Source organism: Globicephala melas, chromosome 1, assembly GCF_963455315.2.
Source record: "Globicephala melas chromosome 1, mGloMel1.2, whole genome shotgun sequence".
NCBI lineage: Eukaryota > Metazoa > Chordata > Mammalia > Artiodactyla > Delphinidae > Globicephala > Globicephala melas.
The window spans coordinates 80,925,942-80,947,193 of record NC_083314.1 but is presented as its reverse complement, the minus strand read 5'-3'; the positions used below and the strand labels follow the sequence as shown (position 1 = coordinate 80,947,193).

Below are 21,252 nucleotides of genomic sequence, written 5' to 3'. Positions count from 1 at the left end.
AGCCCGCCAGGACCGCGGGAGAAGGGGGGAGGGGCGGAGCCTGAGACGGGAGGGGCAGGGACTCAGAGCCTGGCCGGGAGGGATTAACTCCTCTAGTGAGTGGATCAGGAGAGAAGTTCTTTTATCTCCCATTCTCACTACCGCTGTGACCCTTGCAAAGTCGCGTATGCGCTTGAGGTGGAAGAATGGTGCAAATAAGATGGTGTGGAACTGGAATCTGATCGCATAAAGAGGTTCCTACTTAGAGTCTCTCTCCCTAAGGGTAAGAAAACATGGGCTGCTAAAATCCAAAGTGTACCTAAACCCTAACTTTGCCTGTGGTCCCCTACCCCCTACCTCAAATACACTGTCACCAGAGACCCCACAGCTTTGAAGTAGCTGAAAGTGAACAGAGGGGAGGTTTTCTCACCCCAAAAGGGCACCCTTCTGCCACTCTGAACTGCCTGCTCTCCTTCCTCCAAAGCTGTAGACCTTCCAGAGGCCCCATTCTCAACTAAGCTAATCACTCGCAGGCAGGTCCCTTGAAAGTACCAACGTGAGAGCAGTTTACCCAAACTAGGTACTGGAAAAATTCATAGCATTTTATACTTAGTCGGCTGGGACCTAAGTGATAATGTCATTTGTTCAATAAATATTTGAATGCTGTTCAAAGATTGTTAGGTGGTGAGGACATAAAATCCTTGCAGGAGTTCTCAGTCTAGCAGCAGCAAGATGGTTAAACCAATAATTGGCATACAAAAAGAGTGCTTTAATAAATTATATGAGTAATCCTCTCATTTAGCTTAAACCTTCAGTATAATCCTTCCCATGAGACCCCACAGCTGTAAGACTGAAGGTGCCAGCATACCAACATCCCCAGGTACCTGTTGAACTGGACCATACCCAACTACTTTGTGGATTTTGTCCCTAGGGAGGATGTCTGCCCTCTCCTGACACTCAGGTTCTTTCCTTGCTGCTCTGCTGCCAGCAATGGTGGAACCTCAAGCTCCGGTATTTGGTTCTAAATCCCAACTGCTCCCTCCAACACTTGAATCTTCATCAGGCCCTGAGCTCTTTTTTTTTTTTTTTTTTTTTTGCGGTACGCGGGCCTCTCACTGTTGTGGCCTCTCCCGTTGAGGAGCACAGGCTCCGGACGCACAGGCTCAGCGGCCATGGCTCACGGACCCAGCCGCTCCACGGCAGGTGGGATCTTCCCGGACCAGGGCATGAACCCGCGTCCCCTGCATCGGGAGGTGGACTCTCAACCACTGTGCCACCAGGGAAGCCCCCTGAGCTCATTTTTTGTTCTGTTAAGTCCTCGATATCAAAAGTTACTATGGACTAGCTTGTATCTTCTAGAATTTTCAGGGGAAGGAGAAGAGGGAAGATTAAAAAAAGAGAGAGAGATGGGGGAACTCTGTGGGAGTGATGGATATGTTCATCATCTTGATGGTGTGATGGTTTTATGGGTGTATACATATGTCAAAATTTATCGAACTGTACCCTTTACATGCAGCTTATTGTATGTCAGTTATACCCAAATAAAGCTGTAAAAATGTAAAGAAAAAAAAATCAACCTCACCTTGATTCCTAGTGACTTCATAAAGGAGGGATCTCCTTTAATAGTTAATTTGAGTCCCCAAGAAAAAGAGGAAATTCTCTTCCAAGGAGGAGCCGCTCAGCAGTGGACCTAAAGAGGCTGCTGATAGCAAGAGCAGAAGCTCCAAGAAAAAGTTCCAAAAGCTATTCCAGGGAGATTAGAATGGACATTTCTCTGATGGGGCATAACCCATGGAGATATTTCGCAACCCATCCCCTATATCCCAATAAAAACAAATTCACAAGGAAAAAAAAAAAGAGTTAATTGCAGTTATAAGTTCTAGCATCCCTACAGGATAACATAAAACTAGCAACCAGGGCGCCTGAGTCTGATCCTGCCTGCAAGCTCTCTCTATCCCCAGTGCCTGGCACTTAGTAGGCCTTTTAAATATCAGTTTAATAAAGTAATGTTACCAGACAAAGGAGGGAACCTGCAAATCAGAACCAAGTTTCAGATCGAGGGCATTCAAAAACATGGTCTGAACTGCATCATGGCTCACCGAGCTTCACCTCCTCTCACGCATGCACTCACATCTGAAGCCTGGAGCACGAAGGGGAAGTGAAGCAGGAGTAGTAAGTCCCTACTGAAGTCCGACTTGAAGAGACAGCCCAGGAGGAAAGAGGGGAACATTAAGACTAGAGTTACTTTGAGAAAGAAAGATTTATTTATGAAATCAAGGAAAATTTCAGGGCTTGGGGGTGTTGGGGTAACAGTTTATGGGGTTGTATAGAGGGAGATTGTTTAGGAAGACCAGGGGCTGGAGAAGGTTCCACTTCTGTGTTATCATTAACATCACTGACCATTCCCACAGCTCAGCCATCCTGGGATCAGCTTCCAGGAGCTCCAGAGGAAGCCAAGGGCCTGGCTTCCATTACCAGAGCTGTTTCCTGACTCATACTTGAACTTAGCAAAATGATCTCCCCCTCTCTGGACCCTTCTCTCAGCAGTTTCTTCATTCTTCCCACCCCACACTGCATATATAATAAGGAATGTAACAGTCCTTTTCTATTCTTTGGTAACTCTAAGGGTAGAAAGGAAAAGAGAGGTTCTGTTCCCCTTAATAGAAATGACTTGGACATTTTGATGCTCTTCTGGCAGCTGCACCCTTCTTTTTCCCCATCAATTCCTCCTCTCTTCATTCTCCCAACCTTAAAGCAGTCTTGTGCCCATCCACATAAACCCCGAAGCTGACCCTCATCTTCTTTAGGACCTAATCTACATAGTTGCTCTTTTCCTGGCCAGACCCTGGAGCGAGGCTCTGCAGCCCTCCAGTGGCCCCCTGTCTTCCACGACGGCCCCTCCCCACTATTCTCTCAGCCCAGTCAGTCTCCACTGCCAAACCGCTGCTGCCTGACCCAGCATAACCCAGCGGGGGGGGTGGGGGGCTGCGAGAAGGAACTGGGAGGGATCAGTGCGGCGGCCACCAAACAGCAATTCCAGATTTTGGAAGAACTCAGTTGCCTCACTCTCACCTAGCAATCTGGCTGGTGAAGAGGCAGGAAGGGGAGGAGACCCAGGGGAAGTGGACCAGAGAGATACACTTTTTCAGTCTGAGAACAGAACTGGGGGCAAGAAGCCAAAGCTGAGTATCCTTTCTTCCCTCTTCCAGGAATCAGACTTTTCATCCCTCTTTGCACCTGGGGCAAAGAACACTGACTACATAAGACCATGCACCTCAAATCTAGACACATGGTTTAACACGATAGAATTTTTTTTTTTTTTTTTTTTTTTGCGGTACGCGGGCCTCTCGCTGTTGCGGCCTCTCCCGTTGCGGAGCACAGGCTCCGGACGCGCAGGCTCAGCGGCCATGGCTCAAGGGGCCCAGCCGCTCCGTGGCATGTGGGATCTTCCCGGACCGGAGCACGAATCCACGTCCCCTGCATCGGCAGGCGGACTCTCAACCACTACGCCACCAGGGAAGCCCGATAGAATATTTTAGATTGTACATCTTGAAGAAAATCTAGGTCTCTCCATCTATCCTTCTTAAAAAAGATAGTGGACTGAGGAGTCCCAAGGTAGAGAAAAAAGATTAGAGGTGTGTCAGTCAGTAAGAAGCAGATTTGAGAAAGAGAAAGGAAGAATGTCAATCTCCATTTTTACAGAGGGCTGTTTTTCAAACTGTGAGAATGCTGTTTTTCAAACTGGGTCTTGACCCATTAGTGGATGTATTGTAACCAATATTTTTTGATGGAATATAGAACAGAATAGAAATAGTAAGGGTAAATATTATTTCAGGTATGTACACACAGGATGTAAAATGTATTTGTTACTATGGATCATAATCAAAGTGTGAAAGCAGCTAACTTATGGGGCCATTTGTGATCAAAAAGGAATGAAAAAGATTCCTTCCCCCATGCCCCTTTAGGCAGAAAAAACGACACTCAATATCATCCTGCCTCCTGCTTTATTCTCCACAGAGCTGGCTTCCATCCACACCTCCTCTGATCTCATCCACGCTGAGTCCAAGGTTCAGGTTCTCAGGTCTGGGGTCCATAACGTCAGGTGAAGCCCCACCCACACACCCGTAGTGGCCAACCCACCACCCGCCACAGCCTGTTGGAGGCTCTGGCAACCAGGGATGCTCTATTCCCTGAAAGAAGAAATTCAAGGATGAAATGCACACACTTCTATACCCTCTGTCTCCTCCCACCCATGCCAAGATGCTAAAGATGATCCTCATCTATCTGGACTGGAGAAGGTGGCTGCCTGCATAGGGGCAGGGAGAAGGATGGAGGATGACTACACTTTGAATGAATGGTGTGGGAGTGAAGGAGAGATTCTGGAATCTGTAGAGTCCCACACTAGGAAACAACTGTGCACCACTATCCCACCATCACTCATCTTTCACTGGCATCTCTCTACCCCAGACCTTAGGAGAGTCATTCAACTCCTCTTTTCTGTCTCCATCTCATAAGTCAGACCCCTTCAGTCTACCTGCTCACTGATTCCTGACTCCACCCAGTGATTCCCCATATCATATCTTCTCAATTGACCTCACCTCAAACGCTCTATGCCCCACAGGACTCCCTAGTGTCAGCTACCACATGGGGCAAAAGGAGACTCCAGTTTCTATCCTTAAGCCTCCTTTCTCCCAAGTTCCTTCCCTCATCACCCTCAGACCACAACTCACAACAGAGAGATCCCATATTCTTCAGGGCACAGGATGCCTCACTCCTCCTGGATGCTGAGGATTCGCAGTAGGATACTGTACACATCCTGTTCCATGTAGCCCTGTAGGCAGCATGAAAGAAACAAAAGGAGATGAAGAAAAGGAAATGAGAGAGACAGGAAAGGGAGAGTTTCTATGGTAGAGTAGGATGCTACTTACTAACTACGTGCCCTCACTTATACTACTGACTTCTCAATAGCTGTTTCCTAATCTTCACAAGGAAGATAATCTTTTTAGAACTGCTGTGAAGGTTACAACTGTGACTATGGAGCAAAGCACCGGGTACACAATAAGTGTTCGATTCTTTGTAGTTATTATTGTTCCTAATAAAGGAACGAGCCACCCACCTCTTCTTCCTTGGCGAGGGATAAGCTGGCTCAGGAGGACGCTGAGAAGTGGCGTAGGGGACAGGAAAAAGCCTTACAGTCGATCAGGGAATTGAAAAGGAGGGGCAAACACCTCTCCCCCTCACATTCATGCATAACTTCTCTCAGTCTGCCTAATGATATCCAGAAACCTGGTACTGGGACATCTAAAGTCCAGCTTCCTGAGAGACGAGTCTGTGCAGGTAAGAGAAGGGATGCCAAATGCAATGCCCCCTGGCCAGCTCTCTGCCTCTACCTGTCCCCAGGCTCACCTGAGCGGCATTCAGCAGATGATTTCTATAGGTGGAGATGATCTCTTCGTGGTTCTTCTGGGAATCCTGGGAGTGAGCATCAATGGGAAGTCATGTGCCCAGCCTCTCACACTCACCCTCATCCCCCAAGCATGAGGAACAATGAAGTGAAGTGCTCAGCTGTGCCAGGTAGGCTCCCTTGGCCCATCACTGGCTCAGCCTAGACCACTGCCTAGCCAGGCCTCTGGAATCCCCAGAATCTCTCCCACAGGTACATCACTTCCACTGTGCACCCTCTTCTCTAGCAGTGTCCATTCCTCCGAGAGCCAGACATACCTGCAGCTGTCGGGCAAGGTGAGCATTTTCTCCCCGAACTACTAGAATCTCCTCTGAAAGCTGCTCCAGCTTCTTCAACAATTCCTTGATCTGAGGTCAAAGGAAAGAAAAGGAACCAATGAGGCCCCAGTCATTTCCCACCCCAACACCACCCAAAGTCAAGGTGAGTTTCCTTTTATTGGGTAGTTAATATCTGCCAGATACTTTTACACACATTGTCCCACTTAATACTCAAAACAGCTCTTCTTCTGTTCTGAGAAGAACAATCCTTCTCTGAGGGAAGTATTATTATTCACATTTTGTAGATAAGGTGGCTGAGTTAAGTCATTTGTCAAAATCATACAGCTAATAAGTGATGAAATCATAATTTGAACCAAGATCTCTTTGAATTCATGGGACACACTCTTAACTCTGTACTGGATCCTGACCTACTTTGACCTACTGACCACTGAGGGAAATGGAGATGAGTTTCTGTGGTTTGTGAGACTGAGGTACAAATGCAGTTAATGATAACCAGCAGTAATAGGAATAGTGGTAGTAGGAATAATAAAACTAGCTAACTTCTACTGAGTACCAGCCATTTACCAAAAATTGTCCTATTTTAAATATAATGTCTTATTTAATGTAATCCTCACAACAACTCTGTTATTATCCGCATCTTATAGATGAGAAAACTGAGGCTTAGATAACTCACCCAAGATCAATCAGTTTTGGTTTTTTTGTTTTTTTTTTTTTTTTTGGCCACACCGTGCAGCTTGTGGGATCTTAGTTCCCCGACCAGGGGTCAAACCCAGGCCACCTGCAGTGGAAGCCAGGAGTCCTAACCACTGGACCGCCAGGGAATTCCCAATCAGTTCGTTTTGAAATTGAAATTCAAATGCAGACAACCTCAGTTCGGAGCCCACTACACTATTTTTTTTGCTCATTTGTCTACTTTTATCTTCCCCTTCAACACCAACAGAAAATTCCTTTCTTTAATTAGCCCCACCCCACACTGATTCCTATTCTGTATAACATTCCTTCTATTTTTATGTCCTTTATAGTCTGTAAAATATATATTCCCTATATTTTTTAATCCTTCCAAATTTGATCATGTACACAAACTTTGATAAGTCTGAATTCACTCACTGCACAGGTAGTTCTACAATTACTAAATTCATTTGTAAATTGATGTTTTTGAATTTGTAAAACATGTCTGTTGGAAGCCTGTAGACTTATATTCATTCACCTTTGGAGCAATCATTAGGAAACTCGGGTATCTAACACAATGGTTTTCAAACTTTTGTTTTTCTCTGCATTGGCACCCTCTTTGCCAATGGAAATCTTTTGTAGAGCCCACTCTGACTGAAGTGGGAGGGGAGAAAGGAACTACAGTCTAGTCTACTTCTCTTAACCCGTCAGCAACCCCTAGCCCAGGCACCTCCTCAGAACCCTAGCAAAACCACAGCGACTCACCACAGCATCCGCTGTCTTCGCAGGCTAATACATTACCTAAGTCAAAATGCCGATTAAACCATAGTACCCCAATGGTGGTAGCCCTGACCACACTGCTTCTGAACCCTGCGTCCCAAATTCTAATACCTAAACCCCCTTCTCTCTTGTATTTATAACTTACCTCACCTCCAATCTCAATCCCAGACCCCCTCAGACCCAGGAGAACGTATTGCAGTCCTTGCAAATGACTGGTGTTCTGTTTGGGGTATTAATCGGACGAACCAAAGATAGATTCCGGTCAGCCAATCCTAAACACACAAACCTGCCCTGATGCTCCCTTCGGCTACCCGGTCTGCTCACCTTGGCCTCCTTGTCCCGGCCAGCCCCGATGAGATGCTCCACCTTCTCTTTCAGCAGCTCCGCCGTTTTCTCCAACTGCTCGGACCGCCCGCGCAGCTCGCTGGCCTGGCGCTCCTGCCCCGCCGCACGCGCGGCCAGGTCCCCGCTCCTGCGCCGCTCCTCGGCCACCGCCTCCCGCAGCCGTCCCATCTCCCTGCAGGCCGTATTATACTTTTCCAGCAGGGCCTTTAGCTCCCGGCCCCAAGCCCGGGCCTGGGCCACCAGTGAGCCCCGAGTTTGCTCGTGCTGCTGCAGACCGGCCGCCTCCCGGGCCCTCAGCTCAGCCACTTCCTCCGTGGCTTGGTAGAGCAGCTGCTTCAGCTTCCTGATCTCCTGGCTCTTCCCGCTCATCGTGGCCTGAACCGCCCGCAGCTCTTCCTCCAGCTTCCCCAGGTCTTGCTCCAGAGCTTCAACTTGGGGGGACGCTGAGGCCTCTGAGGAGGCGCCCGGTTCCCCACATCGGGCAGGGAAGCCCCGCAGCTGCTGGTTTTCCTCTTCTAGCCGAGCCAGCACCTGCTGGGCCTCGCGGTGCCTGGCCACCAGGGCGCTGACGCAGGCCTGCAGCTCCTCCAGGCGATCGGCCGCTGGGCACCGTGCGCTCCCCCTGCCCACCAAGTCTGGGGGCAGGCAGTCCCACAGTCCCCGGAGGCCTCTGCTCTGGGAGGCCAGGCGCTTCCGCAACTTCTCGGTGGCCTCCTTCTCCAGGGCCAGTTCATCTGTCAGCAGCCCCATGCTCCACTGCAACTGCTGTAGCTGGACCTGCACCTCTGGCTTGGGCACGCACTCCCGCTGTAGCTGGACCTGCGCCTCTGGCTTGGGCATGCACTCCCGTTGTAGCCGCTGGCTCAGGGACGGCAGCTCCCCCTGCAACCACTGCCGCTCCTGGCCCAGCTCCCCCAACTCCTGCAGCAAGTTACTGTCGCTCAGCCTCAGGGCTGACACCTCCTTCTCCAGCTGTCCCTCCGCCAGGCGGCCTCCTGGCATCTGTTCCCCTCCAGGCATCCCTAGAGGCTCTCCCCAGGCCCCAGGAGTCCCTTCCTCCTTCCCTTCACCCTCTTTGGTGATGGCCCCTGGGCCTGCCTTTGGGGATCCCTCTCTGGGCTCCTGGGCAGGGGCCTCAGGTTTCATCTGTAATCCTGCTTTTGCCCGATCCAGCCTCACCAGCACCTGCTCCAACCTGGCCTCCATCTTCTCCCAGGCTGCTGCTGCAGCCTCAGCCCGGGACGTCCCCACAGCTCCCTCCAGGTCTGGTCTTGATAAAGCCCCCCGGGCTGCATCCTTTTCTCGCCACACCGCAGCCAGTTCCTCCCTCAGCTGTAGCAGGAGCTGGTTCATGGCTGCTGTGTGCAGTGGTTCAGCCACTGTGCCTGTTGGTTCAGCCCCTGGGGCCTGGGGCCTCGGCTTCTGGCCAGCATGCAGTTGGTCAGTGTGATCAGGGCTGAGGGCCTGCCCACCATTGGCGGTGGGTTGCTGTCCTGTGGATCTCCCAATGGTCTCAGACCTTGGGCTGTGGGGTGGCTCCTGTTCTGGTTGGGACCTTCCATGGGCGTCATACTGGATCACCCCTCCAGCTGAATCCTCAGCCTTCTTGGAAGCTAATACTGGCTTTGCTGCAGCTGCGGCTGCTGACTGTTGCTGCTTCTTTAGCTCTTGTACGCACTTAGCCAGCAGGTCGAGGGTACAACCCTGCTCCATGCCATCTCCTCCAGGCCGGAGACTAGAGCGCAGGTCTCCCGGAGTTCCGGGCTCTTGTGATAGGAGGAGCCCCAGCTCCCGAACCTGTTCTTGAATCTGGCTCTCCAGGCCCAGATAAGCTGCAGATTGAGCCTTACGCTCTTCCGTATTTCGCAGCAGCTCCTGCTCCAACTGGGAAACTTTCCTCTGCTCCTCTTCGTACTTCCACTTCCACTCCTCTGAACAGGGATCTTCATCCTCTTCTTCCTCCTGCTCCTCCTCAGGCTCTGCTCTCCATGGGCTCTTAGGTGGAGAACCCACCTGAGGCTCAGATGGGGAGGCCTATGGAGAAAAAGGAGCAGTGAAGTAAACCCAGGCAGCTAGCCCAAGAGGGCCTTTCTTCTCTTAGATTGTCTCGATGCCCCGGTGATCACTGCCTGGGAGATATCCCAGCAGGAAAGCCTGGGGTGGGTCAGAAGCGAAAGGAGAAGGCACTTAGGGTCTTACCTGGGATGCAAGATCTGGGTGTTGAACTAACTCCTGACCTGTATGAAAAGACATGGGGAAAATGAGAGAGGAGACAGGGCCCACGTGCTTCTAGCCCACACTCTGCCTTCAGACTTTCTCTGAAAGGAGTGGCCCCTCAGTGTTAATCCTTTACCACACATGTCGAATAGGGAAAGCCACCCCTATCTGATGGATCCCTAGCTGTCCAGCAACCTTCATTGCCTATCTCAGAGATATGCCAGCTCATTCATTTCATTCACTCACTTATTTATTGGACACTGTGCCAGGCACTGTTATAGGCACCAGGACCTCAATGGTGAGCAAAACAGAGATGGCCTGTCATCTGAGGGGGTTACAGTCTAGTAGGGGAGAGAGAGAGATTGACCACCAAATCACATAAATAGATGTACAATTGCAACTCGTAAATGCTAGCAATAGTACTAGCCAGAGTTGCCTTCAGTGAGAGACAAGGCTGCTTTGAAGAATTTTGTGACTGTGCTTTTGGGAATTTGGAGTCATCTCATAGCAGCAGCAGTAAATAAGTAAACTCTCAACTAAAGTGACAATTATTATTGCCATGGAAACAAATGGGATTCTAAGACGCTTCTCTGATTCTAAGGCTATCGAGGAGCATCTTGAAGTTACAAAAGGGTATTGGCTTTACCTCCCCGCCCCTGCCGGTTCAGGGTCTGCCGCAGCAGCCTCCACAGCATCTTGTCTTGTGTGCGTACAGCATAATGCAAAGCATCATGCCCCGTGCTGTCCACCGCCCCTGCATCTGCTCCATAGCTCAGGAGCAGTTCAGCCACCTCAGTGCTGCCTTTTTCACAGGCCAGGATCAGAGCCGATCTATGGGTTGGGACAAATCTGAGCATAAGCTTTTCTCATGGAACCCAGGAGTCCTGGTTTCAAAAAATCCACTCACAAGGTCAGCTCTCACTCAGTGTGGTCAGGAGAACCACAGACCAACACCAGCCAGTGACAAAGCATGAGGCCAGACCAGAACTTTTCAAATGTCATTCCTTGGAGCTGTAGCATCAGAAAGCAGGGGGCCAATTGGAAGGGCTCCACTTCCATCTGCTTTATATATTGAGGTTCTGCATAAATTCTTTACTGGGGAAAAAGTATTCCATTGCTTAGAAGATAGTTCGAAAACCAGTAAATTAAACTAGTGGATCCAGAGGTATTGATTCTACTTCCAGAGACACCTATGCTAGGAAGATGGCAGTGTCAGCAACAGCATAGGAAAGTATAAGGAAAACGTTCTCAACTCACCAAGAGGAAAACAGTGAAGCAACAAGCAGTGCTCTTCTGAACCACCACTGCGAAGAAGAGAGGTTCCCAAGAAAACAGAGACCAACCTGCCTTCTTCCCCAATACACACACACACACACACACACACACACACACACACACACACACTTTGCCCAGTGGCTCCTTTCTATATTGGTCAGGGTCGGGATTTGGGGTAGGAAGACGGGGAAGGCTCACTTGTCATTCTTGTCAGTGACATTAACCCGGGCGCCTCTCTGCAGTAGCTGTGAGCAGATAGCTGCATGACCACCCAGCGATGCAATCATCAGGGGTGTACGTCCATCCTGCACAGATTGTGGGAAGGGGGTTCATGAGGAACCGGGGGAACCAGGGCTTTGACACAATGCAACCAACTCTCCTGTTCCCGCACCTCTCCAGGAAAAAGCCCCAATCCTGGGGCTAAATACTCCTTCTCAGAGGGTTAGAAGCTCTCCAGAAGATAAGCCTTAACCTCTCTGTGTGGAAGAGGAGGAAGGGCATGGGGAGAAGGAAGAGGAGGTGGTGCTACACAACCCCTGGTCATGGAACTTGGCTAATTAAGTTCAGAGAAAGCAGCAGTCTCCCCATGTAGGGCCCTGCCCAGCTGCCCAGCTGACACTCACATTATCCAGGACATCCAGGAAGGCTTCGTGATCACACAGGAGGAGCACACTTGAGGCACAGCCAGAGAAGGCTACGGAGGGTTGCGGGATCATCGGGTTAAGGGGAAGCAGGAAGGACACCTAGTCAGACCATGACGCAGCATTCCCTCCGACCATTTCAGCAGTCAGCTCTGGCCTGCTCTTCCCGCCAAATGTTATCCCCCCCTCCCTCCCCATCCTCTGGTCCCTGCAGCCCTGTTTCCCACCAGTCCCCTGGCACACACCTGCCCAGTGTAATGGAGTACGATTTTCCACATCTACAGCATCTTCATTGGCACCATGCTGCAAACAGCCACAAAGGGAAGCAGCATGGAGCGTGGTGTTAACATTCTCATCCCATAACCCCCTGTTGGGTCACCAGCTTTCACAGTACTGTGGGGAGGGGCAGGAGGGCCATGACTTTGGCTACCTACTAGGCAAGTCCAATTTATTCCTTGCAGGTGATAGGCAGCCTTGAATTTCAGCCCTGGTTCATAAACCTAGGGCCTAAGAAAAATCATATTATAGGTAAATAAACATGTTGGGGAAAATGACACCTGAGTCTATGTCTGGTATTTTAGGATCATAACTGGGAAACTTGGAAAGGGCCAGGAAGAACAAAGCAGAACATCCATTTGCACAGTGGCCTGTTGAACTGTGCCTTTGAACTTTGGGAGACTTATTTCTGAACTGTCCATATGTCATTTCACATGTATATTTCTCTTTGTACTCCTACACCACAAACTCCTCAAAACAGACAGCAGGCCTTGGGTTTAATGCGAACACCTCTGCCATCCTTCCACCAGCCCATCATCACAGCAGTTAGTCTCTGCAGTGCCTCTGCCAGTGGCTGAGCTCAATACATGCATATTAACTGACTGGCAGTCAGTCCCTGGCAACGCTGCTTTACGACATGCCCTCAAGGGCAGCATTAAGCAGGGTGTCTGCACATAGCAGGTGTTAAACAAATGTTGGCGAACTAATGAATAAGTGATTACTAGCTCTCTTATTGGGAATGAGAGGGGGACATTTGACCAAATATTGCTTGTGAGTACAAGACAGAGTAAGGCATCTCCGGGTCCTCTTCTTCCTTTCACAGGAGTAGTATCAGAGGTTGCTCTTACCTGCAGCAGGACCTTGACACATTGTGGCTGGCAGGAAATAGTGGCCGAGTGCAGGGCGGTGCTCCCTGGGAAGCGAAAGAAGGGGAGAGGGAGTGTGGGTGGCCCCATGCATACCGATGACTCACAGGGAGGGAAGGCAAGAGACGCACATATAATCAGAGGGAGATTAGAGAGAGAGGCTCTCAGCCACATGGGGCCAGAAATTCCTGTTCCCCAAGTGCCTGGTACCTGCGGTGGAGGTGGGAATGGGGGTGAGGTAGGCCCAGCTTGCAGGGAGCGGAACCCCTGGAAGGAGACTGGCCAGAACTTATGAGGAGAGAAGCAGGAGGGCTACAGTTGGAACCCCCAGCAGGGCCCAGCACTGGCCCCCCACCCCCCGACTGCTGCTGTAAAGGGAAAAGCAAGCAGCATGACCCAGTGCTTTAGTCTAACTCACCATCCTCATTCTTGCTGTTGATGTCAGCCCCATTTGCAAGTAGTACAGTCAGACATTCTGTCAGGCCTTTGGAGGCTGCCAGATGAAACCTGCCAGAATCAACGCCGAGAGGCAGAAGGATGAAGGGACCAGGGGATGAGGAATGGGAGAACCTTAATAAGCACTGCCTACTAAGCTCCGTCACCCCGAAGCCAATCCCAAAAGCAGAGAGGGAAGCTCCCGTAGCCTGACTTTCTGAGAAAGAGAAGCCTATATAAATGGCCTACTGTTAAAACTTCAGAGGAGGCTGGGAGCAAAGGTAGGAATAAGAGCTACAGGTCTCAAGCAATCTCAGAGTACTGCAGGGGCGTCCAGGGAACACATAATTACCTGTAACTCAGCACAGGACACTTAGCAGACTGGAAGTGTTACAGAGTGGGCCAGAGCAGAGGGCTGGACATTTGCAGGCTGACTTGGGAAGAGACAAGGGCTAATATCCCTCTTGTTCTAATCACTCCTTCTAGCCACATGACTCTCATGGCCACCACTGCACTCCTAATTTCTCAAGCATACACACCCTCCTATTTGTACAATGAAGAAATACTCTATTTAGTGTATGTTTCAGTTTTCCATTTGTTTCATGGGCTTTATGTCCTTTTTTGGTCAATTTTGTTGATGTGGGTCATGAGGTGTGTGGACCTCAGGGACAATATCTTCTTCCCCCACTTTGTGCAGCACTTGATATGTAGCAAAGATTTATTGATATACTTGCTAATTAAGACAAAAAAGGGCTCTGACGTTGTAGGCATTTCCTGGTCTTACATCATACTGGGGTTTGGGTTTTTAAAGAGAGCCACATACCAAGGGTGAGGATCAAGAAGGCTTACTTACGGGGACTGGCCGTTCGAGTCTAGCTTGGTGGGTCGGGCAGATTTCCTGGAGGCCAGGGCAGCCACACATCCCACGTCCCCCCGCTGCACTGCCTCCAGAAGCTTCTGATCACGGCGGTTCCATCTCTCCACCTGGTCCAGAGCCACAGATTGCGTGAATATAAGAGGCGGGGGTAGAGTGGAGAAAGAAAAGAAGAACGTGTTTAGGATGCCAAACAAGGGAAAAGGGACATCCCTGAGATCCTTTCAGTGTTCCACAAGTCGCTCAGTCTAGATCATTTAGTCCTTCTAGGTGGGCCAGTTAAATAGTCACCAACTCATATGCCACTGGGGACTACTGCCCGTTTTTGCCAGCCCTGGACCAAAAGGTGCTTGGACTACTGAATTAAAAATCATTTTTGAGGACTGAATGCATAGTAATTCAAATGTCTTTTTTTTTTTTTTCCCGGTACGCAGGCCTCTCACTGTTGTGGCCTCTCCCGTTGCGGAGCACAGGCTCCAGACGCGCAGACTCAGCGGCCATGGCTCACGGGCCCAGCCGCTCCGCGGCCCTCAAGTGTCTTTTTATCAGCATTATGATTATTGTTGTTAGGTGCACAACCTCCTAGCAATCGTAGCCATGATTCCTTTCCCTTTTGCTCTTTAAGTCTTGCTGGAGCAAACTGAACCAAACTGACCACTCTGGACTGGGTTCACCTTGCCTCTCAATGCCCCAAGCCCCATGCTCCTCTGTTTCTTTGTTCTCAGATATTTGAGAAATCAAGGCACCTGGCTTTGGGTCATAGCTAGGAGTCCAAATACCTATCCATAGCATCTCTACCCATTGGCTTTGGAGCCCAAAACTAGGAGCAGAAGTACAGAGTTTTCGTTTTCCCTTCTCATGCCTATGCCCTCAGGCTAGTCCTTCTTCCCCTTCCATGGCAACAACAACCAAAAGGCAAAGACAGGTTTCTAGCTCGGCTTGAGGAGGCAGCTCCCCTCCTCCACCCTTCCCTCCGTCCTCATTTTCCTGGCAGGGAGCAGCTGTCCCAGACAACAGCCATACCTGGGCACGCATTGTTTTACCATGCCAGCTTGACTTTTTCAGGTGGTGGGGTAATTACAATAATTGAAGTATCACAGAACATGAAAGAGCTGTGTAAAAACACCCAGAGCTGAAAGCACGGAAAAGCCTGGTTTGGTCCAGAGAGGAAAGGAAAGGAAAGGAAGAAAGGATGCAAAAATCTGTGGAATGGTGAAAAGGGCCCTAGGTGAATATTTGTCAGCAGGCCTAAGTTCACGGCCTTGTTCAGCTACTTCAGTAATTCACATACTTCAGCTACCTAGAGTAAGTCATTGAACACCTCTAATCTGTTTCCTCATCTATAAAATGAGGAAAATAATAACTACCTCATCATGCTGTATTAAATGAGCTAACGTATATAAAATCTCTGTAAACTGTAAAAAGCTATACAAGTGTATGGCATCCTTATAAAAAAACAGGAAGCAGTGGGGGACTGGTGGCGGCACATTGCATTTTATGAGGTGTAATTGCAACAAGAAGAGGCTATAGGAGAAGGTGGGGAAAAAAGGGGTCTATGGAAGCCAACTCATTTTCAGATACATAGCCAGGGCAAATTATTAATCAAGAACAGGAAAGACTTTAAATGCCTAAACCATACAATTATCTAAGGTAGATGGATTCTGAGGTAATACTCGTGAGGTAATTCCTCGTAGCCCTTTTAAGTGCTATTTCAATTACCCTCTCAACACCCCTAGAAAGTAGTTAGGGCTGATATTATTTTATCTAGTTGACAGAAAAGAAACTGAAGCACACTGAGGTTAGATAACTGTCCAGGGTCACACCACAAAATAGTGGTAAAATTGAGATTAGAACCCAGGCCATCAGATGCCCTATTCTAGTTCTCACCACCAGGCCATTTACTACGGAGCTATGGAAGGTTTACTTATTTTCAAATAAACAGTCTAAGACCTCCTCCAGGGTAAAACCACCCACCTTCAGACACTACTCTGTACAAGGAGAAGAGTCTCCAAACAGGTTAATTCTCAAAGGACATAATAAGCAAAATGACTGCTCCACATACCAACAGACTGAGATGTAATAACACGTTATCCAATGCCCCATGGGGGGCCATATCACCCTCAGAAAAAGCAGACAGCTAGAACTACACCTCCACCACAGGACGCCACCATCAGCTGACCTCAATCTGAAGTTCTCTATTTAAAATCCTGATTCTAACACTTTCTATCCTTGTGAATTGAGGCATGTAAAACTTTTTTGAACCTCAGTTTGCTAATAAAATAACACTATATAAAGCACCTAGAACTGTCTGTCACGTAGTTAAGGTACACAATAAATGTTAGCCCTAATCCCCAGCCTTCCTAGCCTTGCTTGGCACATTTTGGGTGTTCCTGGGCTCAGAATTCTCCATCCAGGGGAGTGGGAGGAAGGGATCTTGATCATATCGGGTAATGTATGACAGTCAAGCTGTATAGATGGTAAAGGTGCTTCTTAGCAAGGTAGATAATTCTCTTTCCAGCTAGATAGTTCTAAATCCACCCAATTTACTCCCTATAATTTTGTTATACCAAGAAGAATTTAGTATAGGTAGAAATTCTTCACAGCCAAACCTCTGCAGAGCTAGGGTGAAGAAGAACAGAGGGGAACTTCCCTGGCAGTCCAGTGGTTAAAACTCTACACTCCCAATGCAGGGGGCACGGGTTCGATCCCTTGTAGGGGAACTAAGATCCCGCATGGCCACATGGCAAGTACAAAAAAAAAAAAAAAAAAAGAGCAGAGGGATGCTTCCGAATTTCAAGATCCAGTCTATTGTTCATCACAGCCTCAAGGGAGCAATCACCAAATTAATCAGCAGACTCAAAACAAGGATAAGCTTTGTATCTCCCGTAGGATTGGGGGTGGGGGGGTGGCTTTGTAGAAGTAATTGCAGCCTCTGCTTATCTCTGGCCATGTGTCTATGACCGTCCTATCAAGGTGGAACACACCAACAGTAGAGAGAGAAACAGCAGAGAGAGTGGGTACCTCTGTAGGACAGGTGAATGGAAATGGAAATGCTGTCCTGGAGGAACCAGGAGCTGTCTCTCAATTTTTAAAATGCAACTGACATTCCTCTAAGCTGATCCAGTGCCTACTGTTTAAAGCTATTTTCTGACTTACTTCCTACATACGCAGAGTAAGCTGCCTATGTAAGACACCCTCAAAGGTATCCTCTACTTGACTAGATCAAAATGAGATTATAGGAGCTGGCTTTTGTTTTTTTGTTTCTTAAACTTCCTATATGTATTCTGGATGACTTAGATTAATTTTTAAATGATCACAGATCCTTCAGTCCTTATCTCAATCTGAGGGTGCAATCTGGATCCAGGGGTGGGAGCGGGGATGGAAAGGGGCAATCTTCTGCCATGACTGGGAAGCCAGGCTTTGGGAGTGGTCAGGAAGGCTGTCACACTATTTCTCTGACAAACTGGTTCAGAGCGGTTAGCCACCCAGGGAGTGGAGGAATTTATCATGAGAAGTGTGGGGAAGTTTCAAGAGGAAACAATTTACAGCTTAAACTGGTCTATTTTCAATCTCGTTGGATCCATACCCTGACTGAGGAAACACATTTCTTTCCAGCTAAGTAGTTCTAAATTCACCTAATTTACTACCTATAATCTTGTACTCAGAAGAGTTTAGAATGGGTAGAAATTCTTCATGGCCAAACCTCTGTAGAGCTGGGATGAGGAAGGACAGAGGAATGCTTTAGAATTCCAACATTCAGCCCATTGTTCATCCCAGCATCCTGGAAAGTAGGTATTGACCAACAATTGGAGAATCAGGATGAATGAGATAGTTTCCCCATTCCTAAGGAGCAGGCAGACTCCACAAACCTGAAAGGGCAGGGCAATGTGGAGGACTTTCAGTAACTAAGAAAGAGTCCATGTGAATAAGAAAATCATCCTGAGTTAAGACATTCTGGATAGCCTCAGTTTCTGGTACCTTTAGTAGTCATTCAGTAAATGCCTTTTGATTGGTTGATTAATGTGTGGAAACTAAGTGGGGAAGCAAACATTAAGTGGGATGAGAACAGGCCTCAACAGAGTTCCTACTCTTGCCTCGTAGGTCACTTCCAGGCTTCTGTGGCCTGCCCATGCAGGGTGAGCTGAGCATTTCTCACGTTTGCTCAATGAATGACACCACAAAGTCAAGTTAGGCTAAGCAATATTACTACAGGTAGTTGGCTACTTCACTTCAAAATGAACTGTCATCCCAGTCTCCACACAAAATTTCATCCCTAGATAGGGGGTCTCTCTGTAAGAGATCTTCAGAGAAGAAGAAGCTATACCCTCCCTTAGCCACTCCCTTCCGTAGTCTTCCTCCCTGTGTTTTGTTCTGGGAGAACATGGGGAGGACAGTGACTTCTACTGGGAACTCTCAGAGTGAATCCATTTTATCCTCTTCGCCTCTCACCATTACCGTTCCCCGGCTCAGTCAAAGGAAGCAGAGAGTATAGGCCCTAAACAACTGGGTGAGGGTCTAGAATGAAGGAAGATTATGGGGAGAAGCAGGCAGAAGGCCTTGAGTGGCCCAAAAACCAGTATGATGACCAGGCACTGCAGTGAACTGGCCAGAGTGGATTCTGCAGGCAATTTACCCATTCCTTGGGGAGCAGCCAGGCAACTGTCCTCCTCTGGCAATGCCTGTTGGGCCGGCCAGGCCGGACTGCAAGATTAACCCGCAGAGAGCAGGCAGAAGGAGGTCGGGGAGTTGAACAGCCACTGGACAGAGAGGAGCAGAGCTTGAAGGGGAGAACAGGAGAAGTCTGCTGCTGTCAGAGCACCGACTGGAAAGAGGTTTGGAGTGATGTCTGAGAGCCAGTGGTGCTGATGAGAGAATGGAAGTGGAAGTGGCATGGGGTGAGATGGGGGCAAGGACAGAGAAGACTCTATGAGGAAGTGCTAGGGGAAAGCACGGGGCTGGAAGTACTTGCTGGACTGAGAGCAAGGATTAGGCCATATAGGAGGGCAGGCTTGTGAGGACAAGGCAGGCCTGGTAAATGGGGCGTGGGGCAGTACTTGGGAGACAGAAAGGGGCTTGGGGCTGAGCAGGGGCTGGGGATAGGACAGATACTTGAAGGTAGTTCAGTACTGGGAAACAGAGAAGAAGTAGAGAACATAGCCTTTGGGAGGCGGCAGGGGCTGCCGGAAACATATCATTAGTTGGGGGTGTAGATGCTTGGAGGACAAGAAAGGGCCAAGGGAAAGGACCTTGTGGGAGACAGGGTCTTGAGGAAGGCAGGGCGGGAGGGCTGCACTGCGGGAGCGAAAGAGCTAGAAAGACCGATAAAGAGAAAAGGCGACGGTGCGTGGAGATGGGACTCAGGACTTCTGTCACCACAGGGCTTGGACCCCAGCCCCATGCCCATCCTCCCAGACATTGTAGCACATACCGCCACCTGTGAGCTGGAGCAGGAGAAGATGCGCTTCATGGCCGGGGCCGGGGCCACGGGGGGACGGGGACGCGCGGAGAGCGGGGTCACAGGTTCCTGAACCCACCGGACTCGTCTGCAGCTGTGTAAGAGAGCTGTCAAAAGCAAACCGGGACCCGCCCCAGGGGGGGCCACCCCGTTCAATCAGAGGCAAGAATCCGAGGGCTGGTCTTAACACTCCGCCCCTGGCCCAGCCTCACTCCGCCGTTGCGGAGACAAAAATCCTGCAGTCTCCGCCTGGGCTTGGTCTCAAAACCTCACCCTCCCACACCGAACCCGCCCCCAGCTCCAACCTGCTCAATCGTAAAAGGGACCTCAGGTCCCCAGACCCGGGATCCGGCTAAAACTCCTCCCCCTGTCCCGCCCCGCCCCGCCCCTCCCCGCAGTTCCAGGCTGCGGCTCCACCCCAAGCCCCGCCTCAGCCCCGTCCCCCGGAGCGCAGCCGCAGGAGTCTCCCGTTGTGCACGCCTCTTAGAAACTGTCGCATTTAACCACTGGTGACGAAGATTTGATTATATCCAGAGATATTTGCCGACTTAGTTACCTCTGCTTCGTCCCCCCATTCCGCGGCCAAAAACCCGGGCACAAAGAAGGATTTGAAGAGAGCAGTTTGGAAACGGGAGGAGATTGTAGTGCCGAGCAAAGGACTGAGCGTGGATGATGCACGACCCACCGCAACGTGGAGAAAGGGGACCAGGCCTAATATCCCAGCGCACCTCTACGTTAGTAAAGGGCACAGGGAGAGGAGCGATTTTTTTTATTCTAAGCATTCCCTTCCACAAAAATACGCACAAAACCGTCTTCATTATTTCCACTGCCCTTTAAATTCAGATTCTCAGAAATTCGTGCTTGAACAGTTAGTCTACCCGTCTCTCTTTTCTCCTCCCTTCAGCCAGAGAGAGCACACTCAAATGCATGTGAAAGCCTACAGGATAAAGGTCAGAGTTCTTAACGTAGTTTACTAGGCTCATCAGGAGCTGCACTCTGCCTGTTCAAGTCTCATCTCTCACTACTTTCACAAACAGTCTAATGCTCAGGCTGCTCCAATCTACTACAGTTCCCTTCCCAACTGGTGATTAATCCTCCCTGGAATGCCTCCTCTCACACTTGGTGGCCCCTCAAGACTTTTTTTTTTCTGTAAACTTTTAAAGTCCCTCCAACCTCACCTAAAAAAGTGTGCCTCTTGTGTGCGACACATTTCTAATACTGATATGTCGTCTAGCGACCAGCTCTCTGTATTTTCCATTATATGTTTACATGTTTGTTTCCCCTACTAGACTGGGCTCTTTGATGGTAGGAGTTGCATTTTATATTATTCAAATTGCCTAGCACATATTAGGTGCTTAATGTCTGATGAGTGAATGAACAAAAGAATGAATAAAGGAACAAAGGAGCAACGATGAGAAGAAAGCAACACCTGTGTGTCTGAGGAGAGCCTGGTGTTTCTACAGTTGCTTCTCAAACTGGCTCTGCTTCAAAGGAAGAAAGAGGTAACAGGCTTTTTGAAGAACAGGTTGGGGTTAGAGAAAGTCCCATTCTGGCGCTGAGGAAGAGAGAAGAGAGGGATCTCTAGGTGGAGAAAAATATTAAGAGTGCTTTTTTAATCATGTGGAGAGAGAATTAGATGAACCAGTCCTCAAGGATACCCATCTCCCTTTGCAGGCTGACTGGGGATAAAGAGGGGAA

At 49.2% G+C, this 21,252-nt stretch overlaps 1 protein-coding gene across 2 annotated transcripts; it reads right to left on the bottom strand.

The window, feature by feature from the left end:
- Positions 1 to 3,287: 3,287 nt before the first annotated feature.
- Positions 3,288 to 19,920, bottom strand: ANKRD35 (ankyrin repeat domain 35). 2 transcript variants are annotated; one of them, XM_030869267.2, is made up of 15 exons: positions 19,860 to 19,920; positions 19,528 to 19,648; positions 14,079 to 14,209; positions 13,209 to 13,297; positions 12,773 to 12,837; positions 11,894 to 11,951; positions 11,631 to 11,701; positions 11,206 to 11,312; positions 10,379 to 10,563; positions 9,715 to 9,752; positions 7,495 to 9,549; positions 5,701 to 5,790; positions 5,386 to 5,451; positions 4,710 to 4,810; positions 3,288 to 4,169 (listed from the first exon to the last, which is right to left on the bottom strand). In XM_030869267.2, exons 2-14 carry the CDS (start codon positions 19,564 to 19,566, stop codon positions 4,748 to 4,750), a joined length of 3,057 nt encoding a protein of 1,018 aa, XP_030725127.1. In that variant the 5' UTR covers positions 19,567 to 19,648; positions 19,860 to 19,920; the 3' UTR covers positions 3,288 to 4,169; positions 4,710 to 4,747. The 2 variants fall into 2 exon arrangements, with proteins under 2 accessions (XP_030725127.1, XP_060156218.1); XM_060300235.1 differs by lacking the exons at positions 11,894 to 11,951; positions 14,079 to 14,209; positions 19,528 to 19,648; positions 19,860 to 19,920.
- Between the last annotated feature and the right edge of the window lie 1,332 nt (positions 19,921 to 21,252).